Source organism: Natrix helvetica, assembly GCF_964273705.1.
Source record: "Natrix helvetica genome assembly, chromosome: 1".
NCBI classification, from domain to species: Eukaryota; Metazoa; Chordata; class Lepidosauria; order Squamata; family Natricidae; genus Natrix; species Natrix helvetica.
In genome coordinates, this window is record NC_138548.1 from 4,333,580 (window position 1) to 4,343,239 (window position 9,660).

Genomic DNA, 9,660 nt, shown 5'->3' on the forward strand with positions numbered 1-9,660 from the left:
TGGCATGGAATTCATTCCCATGCCTGAGCTGCCTAAAGAACCTCCCTCGTCCATGTCTATGAATGAATGGATGGACACGCTAAAGAAGGGATGGGAAAATATCAAGAAGGCTCTAGCAGATGCGGCAGAAGCCTACAAGAAGCAAGCTGATAAACATCGCTCCCTCCAACCCGCCTTTCGGGTGGGGGACAAAGTTTTTTATCTACTAAATACATAAGATTAAGGATGCTTAGTAAGAAATTGGGTCCAAAATTTCTAGGTCCTTTCCCCATAGAAAAGATAATTAACCCAGTTACAGTTCAACTCAGCCTACCCAGAATTCTAGGGAAAATCTACCCGGTATTCCATTGCAGCTTGTTGAAATCAGTAATGGGGTCTAGCATAAGGCCATCCACCCAAGCTTCCCTTCCTCCTGTAGTGGTGGAAGGGGAAACACATTATGAGGTGAAAAAAATCTTAGATTCCAGGCTGTATAGAGGTTGCTTACAATATTTAGTGCATTGGAAGGGGTACCCTTTGTCTGAAGCTACGTGGGTGAAAAGTTGGGATCTAAAAGTGGATAAATTAGTGAAACAATTCCATGAGAAGTTCCCCACAAGCCAAAGGGTCCCCCTGGGGGAGGCAGAGGTGGTTAATTGTGTATGGTAACATCTAATTTTAATTCTCCTTTCCAGAAACTGTTTTCTTTTTGAAGAGAGGCTGCCTGTCAGGCCTGCAGCGGTTTCTTTAAGAATCTTTGGCCTGTCACACTTTCTCTCACTTCACTGTCATTTTCAAATTTGTAGTAATTGGGAGGGGGAAATAGAAAAGAGTAGAATTGTGGAATGTATTGTTGTCATTCCTTTCTAGAACCCCAAGGTCATCTTTTGTCTCTGCACCTCGACACTTGACTGGAACCAGCGGGGTGGAGATGTGAGGGTGGACGAAGAAGGTTGGACCATGTGATGGATTTATGGGAGTGGGCATAACATATTGAACTTTCAACGGTGGAATTCCAGGAAGTTCTTCAGAATTGGAATTTCACAGATGTGCTAAGATGTCTGACTTATTAAATTGGAACTTTAAGGAAAGTTTTGCCTTGGACTCTGATTTAATTCTGCATGATACTTGGAACACTGACACACATTTTTTTCCACTTTAACATTTTTATTAAAATGCTTTATTAGATAATAAGATAAAATACAAAATACAAAACTAAATAGGAAGACACAGTTTGTTTGAGGGGAAAACAGGGAGAGAAAAGTGAGGAGAAATTGGGGAAAAGAAAAGAAGAAACATTGACTTCCAACTCCCTCTGTTGCAGTATTTTGTTTTTCCATAATAATATAAGCTAGCCATTTCTATAAAAAACATATCAATCTAATTGGTTAAACCCAAAATCAAAGTTTCATTTTTTTTCCACCTCAAGCACAAAGTTCAGAAGTGGTCTCCATGTGGAAACAAAGGTACTTATATTTTTTCCTTTAATCAAAATGATCAATTTAGCCACTTAATTAGATTCTGTAGCCATTCATCCATAGTGGGAATCCAAGTGTCCTTCCATTTGGGGGCTTATAATAGTCTTCATGCTGTCAATATATATATCAAAAATGTTCTCCAAGTCTTTTTCCATTAAAGCAAAAGGAAAAGTTTCTGGTTTCATTTTTATTTTCATTCTGCATTATAATATGATTCTTACTCCAATTTTTTTTTGCTGTATCATATGTCCACCATAAATGCTAAAAAGTCCCTTCTTTCTTTTACACTTCCAACATTCATTTGAAATACTTCTATACATAACTTATCCGGTGTTAAATGCCAGCGATACATCCTCTTATACAATTTTTCTTTTAAATTATAATTTAGTGTAAATTTTAAACCTTTCATCCACATATTTTCCCATTGTTCAAGCATCACATTGCATCCAAAATTCCTTGCCCACTGAATCATACAGTGTTTTACATGTTCACTTTCCAAATTCAATTTCAATAACATTTTATAAATTTTAGTAATAATATGCTCATTACTATCGCACAGGAAGATTTGCAATTCATTTTTAGCAAAATCAAACTCACAACTCTTTTTATTTGATTTAAACCATTCCTTCAGTTGTTGACATGAAAACCAATGGGTAATATAATTCAAGTCCTTCCCTCAACTTTAATGTAGCTTCACCAGTTGAAAGATAATATTTTACCATACATCCACCCGTCTGGCTTTGCCACCATTTCTTTCCTTTAAAAAAAAACTTCTTGGGGAGACATACAAAGAGGAAACTACATATAGAACCTTGTTTTATATTTATTCCAAACACTTAGCATGGCACGTCTAGCGAAGTGATTATTAAAATCAACATTAAGTTTATCATCTCATAATTAACCATGCCATCCAAACCTTAATCCATGGCCCTCTAATTCAAATAACCTCTTATTCTGCAGGTTCACCCACTCTTTTAACTAGGCCAAACAACATGCCTCAAAATACAATTTCAAGTCTGGTAAACCCAACCCCCCTTTTTCCTTAGCATCTTGAAATAGTTTGTACCTAATTCTTGGGTTTTTTGCCTTTGCAATATAAACTTAGAAATATCAGAAATAATAAACATATCTTTATTGACAAGTTTTCCTTCCATACAGGGCACTGAACCTCACTAAAGACACTTTGAAAACATGAAAAACAAAAAACTGACAACAAGAATATTGTAAGCAGTTGCAGAACTTGGTAATGAATTCCTTTATTAACAAAGTGATCTTCACGTCATCATTTATCAGAAAACTTATCACATTGTAAAAATGCCTGAAACAAATATAAATGAGGCCAGCTGTTGCATTAATTAAAAATTTTTGTTTCTTACTATATTTTCTCTACAATTCAGATCTGGCCTCAGAAGAATAATGTAGCATTTGGGAAAAAAGATACAAGCCAAAAGAGCAGCTCCAGAGGCCAAAATGGAGAAGATTTCCACAGCCACCATGGACTTCCCTTTGGTGCTCAAGTAGGTGGGGAGGAAAGTGATCCAAACGCTACAAAAGACCAGCATGCTAAAAGTAATGAACTTGGCTTCATTAAAACTATCAGGCAATTTCCTAGCTAAAAATGCCAAAGTGAAACTGACAAGGGCCAAAAAACCTAGGTATGCAAGGACCATGTAGAACATTAAAGCTGAACCCTGCTTACATTCTGAGATGATCTCTCCAAACAAAGAATGAAAGTCCAAGTTAAGAAATGGGGGAGAGGTTCCCAGCCAGATGGCACAAAGAAGGGCTTGAACCAGGGGACAGGCTATGACAATGAAGTTGGTCAGTGGTTTTCCTAAGAGTTTCCTTGTCCTGTTCCCTGGCTTGGTGGCCATGAAGGCCAGAACCACCATGACAGTTTTTGCCAACACAGAGGAAACTGCAAGGGAAAAGAGAATGGCAAAGGCAGATTGTTGGAAGAGACAGGTGACCTTCAATGGTTCACCAATGAAAAGGAAGGAGCAAAGGAAGCAGAGCAGGAGGGAGACTAGGAGGATGTAGGTGAGATCTCTGTTGTTGGCCTTGACAATTGGTGTGTCATGATGTTTATGGAAAATCACCAGGACTACAGAAGTGATCACAACAAAAAAGAGAGCAAGAAAAACTAAAATGTAACCTAGTGTGTCTTGATAGGCAAGGAAGTGGATCTTCTTGGCAATGCATTGGTCCTTCTCCTTGTTGGGATATTGGTCTTCTGGGCAGGGTTCACAGTGAGCTGCATCTGAAATCAAAAGTTTTTGTCTAAGGTTTTCTTGAGCAACTGCCATGCACATGATCCCTTCCACATAAATGTTATGAGTGTTGCCTTTTTACTATTGACCTACCTACAAAGGCAGTGATGAAAGAACCCATGTGCAATTTATGGGACATCAAAAAGAGAAAATCATCCTTCATTTATGATGATCCTCTGAATAGATTAGCCAGAGACAAGGATTGTGTTCCAGCTATTGATTCACTCTACAGTTTGATGTGTTTTTTTGAAAAGTTTTTTTTAAACAGACAAAGAAAAAGAAAAACATAAACATATCCAACCTTCTGCCATTTGATATAGCGTGGCGTTTGGTTACAAAATGTTGTGTGTCACCACTAATAATTGTGATTAGATAAATATTATAATATAATATAATATTAATCACATTAGATAAATATAAGTACCTTATTATTATATCAATTCTTCAACTATAATTATTATTCCTTAATTTTAAATAGAATATTCTAAATATTGCATTCATTCATACAACATCATTCCATTACATCATTCTAATCTGTTTAACAATGATAAACCCTTATAGTATTGCATTATCATACTATTATTCTTAAAATATAAAACATTCTTCAATATTTTCCGTTACCATGATTTTTTATCTAACCATTGATAAACCAAATCCGAAACCTTATAAAATTGTTCATCTTCTTTTTCTCTAATTTCAAATTTACTCATTTCCGCACATTCCATTATTTTTTGCATAATTTCCTCCTGCGTTGGTATTTTCTCATTTTTCCATTTTTTTTGCAAATACAATTCTAGCTGCTGTTAAAACATTTATAATCAAATATCAGTTTGATGTTGATGCCTGTTTTTTCGCCTATTTTAGAAGAACGGCAGATCTCTTATACAGGAGTGCTGCTGTTTTGTTTGTGTATATAATCCCTTCTTTAACCTCTCTGTTTTTTATCTTAAATCTGTTCATTCAGGCATTTTCTGCTCCCTTCTGCTCAATCAAAGATATATAGATAGATGAATGTCCTCTTTCCCTGGCAGGTCTATTTTCTCAGAGGTTGATAGTGCTGATAGAAGGAGCATATTCTGAATAATAAAAATTAAAGTGTGGACCGCACACCCCACTTCCTCAAGAAAAGATTGGAGAACAGTTTTTGCAATTGGATGTTAGAGTAGGAGTAGAAATGCAAATTGGGCATTCATAAATTCTGTCCTAAAAATATCCTGCCTGGAACTGCTGAGGATAGGAAATGTAGCCTCTGTGGCCAGGGCAGTTTACCTCTGTAATTTGAAAAGTTTTGCTGAAAAATATGATTTCACGTCAATCTTATAAAAAATGACAAAAAAGACTTAATGAATGCTTTCTTTGATCCTGAAAAATAAACATTTGAAGTCAGACCTACCTGTCTTGTTAGAAAATGTCCCTTCTGGACAAGCATCACATTGGTAACAGCAAACCTGCTCTCCCTCTGGAACTCTCCTCCTCTCTCCTGCATGGCATCTCTTCATGCCACACCTGGTAAAGGGCACCTTCTGAAAGAGAAAAGAGAAATACTTGAATAAACCTGCTGCATTCATTCTTTTCCCCATTCCTATTTCCCTTGCTTATTCCTACTTCTATGATCAGAATCTCTTCTAAAGAAAGAGATTGCCACTATCTATCAGAAAACAAGAACAATTCTTATGTAATCAGGCCAGTGGTATTCCTGACACATCCATGAATGTTGGAGATTGGATCTGGAATCTCAGCCTGCAGAGGAAGGCTTGTGATGGGACAAGAGCATTTCTAAAAGAAAGAACAATGAGGATACAACTGAGTGGAAATGGTCCATGGAAATCACTGTTGCTTGCTATAATTGTATCCTGCTTTTCAAGCAAAAGTCATTCCCAAACCTAACCTTTTGTGGAATGACATAAATCAGAAGAGATTTTTCACAAAATGACTGCCATAATTTCTGACTCAATTGATTATTTTTCAAGTTAGGAAGATGTTCTGCATCTCAGGAAGAGAATGAATATTTCTCTGAATTTACAGCCTTTCTTTGCAGCTCACCTTTGTGGCCCAGACAATTCTATCAGAGGTAATGATGAAATCTTGGCCTGGAGGAGCCTCAGGATTTACTTGCCCAACTTTTTGGGGGATAAAAGATCGATTGGGGAAGAAAACCCAATTGAGAAGATCATAACGAGCGGATCCCAGTCCATCAGCTGAGAAGGAGACTTCCTCTCCAGCACTGTTGTTGAATTGCACGTTGCTCACATAGGGAAGAATCTGAAAGAAAGGAGAACTTCAGAAATTGGAGTATGTGGGCTAGAGGTACAAATGAGACCTCATGGCTTCTATCATCACATAATGAGAAGATGGGTTTATGTCTGAGAAACTAGAGTTCTCTTGGTGGAGATCTGAAGAATCAACAGTAATGCCAAATACTTAACTCTGAAACTATAAAAGTTTCTCCTTATTACTAGGTATGTTTCCAACTCCAAATTCATCAAAATACAATACGCATAACAAGTTTAATTCCATATTCCAAATTTAATTATAGGCTACACCCAGTTTCAGATAGTTACTTTGGCCCATGTCTTGTTAATTAATAAATGAATTTTAGAAATGAATAATTTCTATCACAACCATGGAACATTCCACTGACTTTAAAGGCCAGTGTTCTGACAGATGAACACAATTCAAAGCACACTAAAGACGTCTCCTCAAATGGTGACAAAGAGTGTGTAACCAAATCGCCAGAGCCCACAACAGCAGCCTAACTACCAACCCGAGCTACTAATGTTCACATACATTCCCCTGACTTTCTCTAGTTCCTAGTAAAAGGCAGCAGAATGCAGGAACCAGGTCTGAGCTCATGGGATCATGGGGAAGGAAGCACCAGCTCTGGTCAGTCAGTTCACTGTCCAGAGAGACCAAATCAAACTCAGACAACCATGGAAGGCATTTTAGGACTTTATAAATATCTTTCCTCTATGGAACCTACTTCTCTTTTCTTCCTCTACCCTCTTTCAATGAAATATTTCTTAATTCACATTGTTTTTGATAATTGCTGTTTTGATATGCTTTGAGATGGATTGATGAATCAGTAACTGAAGAAATTCACATGGGGGGCTTCCTCTGTAAGAAGCCACAGAAATTACCTGCCATGACTGGATATTTGAGAACGTCTTTCCAAGCCTCATCACGGTTGATCGGGCTCTGGATCCATACACTGCATGTAAAGCATGTGCCACAGCATAAACAGCATTGTAGATGTTGTAACTTTCACCTGTCATGCTTGTTTCAAACACGTAAGATGGCAGATTCTCCAAATTCTCCTTTCCTGTACATTGTTTTTCCCCCTTTGGAGGGGATTTGCCTTGTTTGTGAATCTTGCAGTGAAAGACATGTTCCCACCATAGAGGGAGAAATACATCTCCTTGGGGGTTCAAGGGGTCTAAAGACAGAACAAAATGACTGAATTTTGAGACATCCCCTACGTGGTCTCTAAAATGCAAGGCTCCATGGAAAGGCTTTATCATTTGTGATACATCTTTAGATTCTACCACACTAAGTTTCCAATGTGAAGTTAAGATCCAAACTTTCAGAAAGGATGTCTTTCTCCTCATTTCAAAAAAACGCAGAGACATCTGTACATTGATCACAATGTTGGAGTCTCCGAACAGAATGAATACTTCAATTTTAAACCATCTTTGGAAAATGGGAAGTAATTTTTTCATTGCAATATAACTATCATCCAATTTGAATGTTTCACTGAAGGCCAGGCAGATCTCCTTCTCCTTAAGCAGTGGCATCAGAGTTGAGATGAAATGTTCTCCACTGTCATCTTCAGGGGCCAGAAGCCCAACCCAGTTCCACTGAAAATACAGGAGCAGCTGGACTAAGCCCACATACTGAGGAGATTCCTTGGGATTAATCCAGAAGAAGGAAGGATAAACTCTTCTCTGTCCCCGAGAGAACTCAAAGCCAACACCGAGCTGGAGAACAAGAGAATCTTTTTTGAAAGACAAAATAAAGGTTGACTTTTGGGGTCACCATTGTGTGTTTGATGGCCCCAGTGGTCAGGCTGAATCACCTTGAGTGGCAAGCTTAAACGCCTTCCATTCTTAGGAAGAGCCACCAGTTACCCATTTTGGTTGGTTATGGTATGTCAGAAGACAAGAGAAGAAACCATCAACCTAATAAAGGGCACTAAAACAATGTCTACCCTTTATCAAATATAAACTAAGAGTCACAACTTATCATATTCCTCCCCCCTCCCCCAAAAAACTACCTTTGGTTTCCTCTTTGGCTGATCTTTGTCTACTCCATTCTGTGTCCAACAAAAGTGTCTCACCTGTGGGACCTTAAAGATGCTGAAGATGGAGGCCATCAGCTGTGAGAATTTGGCACTGAGATCACCAATGACGGACAGCAGGGTGTCCGGATGGTCACATTTGTAACCTGGAACCACTTGGTCTCGTGAGGAGAGCATGGAGAGGCTTTTTAAGGAAATGAATATCTCCCTCTGGCAATGGCCATAGATGTGGAAGCCAAGGGTGATGTTGGGGAGCATAAGAAAATCTTTATTGGCCTCTGAGATAGCAAACATCAATGCAAGGAACTGCTGGTAATTACCTGGGATGGTGCTATAGTGAGAAAAAGATTGGTGAACATTACAAGAAAGATTGTGTGTACTAGTAGAGTTGCTTCACTGTTGGGGGAGAGGGGTTGGGGCAGAAAGTCCCAATTTTCATTGGGTTTGGGTTTTTTTAAAAGGATATTCCTTCACTAAACTTGGATGACTTTTGTGAGAAAGGAGAGAAGCCTTTCCATAGATATCATGGGCTGTTTTATAGTCTTCATCATCCCTGCCATATTCACTTTGCTGCAGTGGCTGAAATACTTCCCAACTGCTCCTTTTTCATGCTAATAGTTTAGGGTCTCTCTTATAGCAGCTTCTTCGGGTATGGTAAAGGTTGCTGAGCCCAGGACTGCTCATAGATGTACTGAAGGCCACTATTCATAAGCAATGTTGACTCTAACACTGAAAGGGCTTTTACAACTCTTGGACAATTGAAAATGATTGGGTTTTATTTTAGTTTTCCACTACAGCTTATTCTTCAATTTAATATTATCATTTGACTTCTTCCCCAGGCCAGCACTGTTTCTAATGGGTTGTCTCTCTCCACTTTTGTTGTTCTTTATCATCTTCCTGATGAAAAATTCTGGAATGATTGAGAATTCCAACCTATTTCAAGAGCTTGGTACTTTATTGAGAAAACACAAAATGTGAACTACACTAGGACAGTGCAAAACACCAGAAGAAGTATTTCTGAAAGGGCTCCCAGAATTAAAAGTGAAGAGAACATTTGTCTGCATGTTTCTCTGCCAACTGAAACTTACGCAACATATTCGGGATGTACCACTGCATTAAAATTTGGGACATCAGACTTTAAAGTGATTCCCTTGGGCAAATTCCCACCAATAATGAGATCACTAGGACTATAGTAGTTTTCATCCAAATCGATATAATAATCCCTGAAAACACACATGGTTTACACCCTCTTCACTTGAGTTGGAGCCAGGAGGCAGAAGAGCATCAGCAGTAGCATAACTCCTGCCTGGTCATTTGTATCACCTTCCTTTCTAGAACAGAAATCAAGGTTTAATGCAGAAACTGATTTGAAGGTTGCTCCTGAAATCTCACCAGGACTTTTGCAGTTTAGAAACAACTTGTGCCACCTAGATGGCACCAGGACAAATTTATATCAACCATGGTTTCTCCTACCTGTGTTTGGGCCATGAGCATAGAGGAAACAAAGTCTCTTCAAACCCAGGAGTGAGCTCTTTGCAAGACAGGCTAAAGTGACATGTTCTGCCCCATTTGGGGAACTCAGATATTTTTAAAAGCAAGTTTTATCTTGGGGGTTTTTGTATCTAGAAATCCACAGGGG

General features: G+C 38.4%; 1 protein-coding gene across 1 annotated transcript; it reads right to left on the bottom strand.

Annotated features, from left to right (window-relative positions):
- Window positions 1–2,812: 2,812 nt before the first annotated feature.
- Window positions 2,813–9,258, bottom strand: LOC309384034 (vomeronasal type-2 receptor 26-like; the record flags this gene model as incomplete). Its single annotated transcript, XM_081937191.1, has 5 exons — window positions 2,813–3,717; window positions 5,121–5,233; window positions 5,844–5,989; window positions 8,061–8,352; window positions 9,110–9,258. The coding sequence occupies 5 exons, from the start codon at window positions 9,256–9,258 to the stop codon at window positions 2,813–2,815; spliced, it is 1,605 nt and encodes a 534-aa protein (XP_081793317.1).
- Window positions 9,259–9,660: the final 402 nt, after the last annotated feature.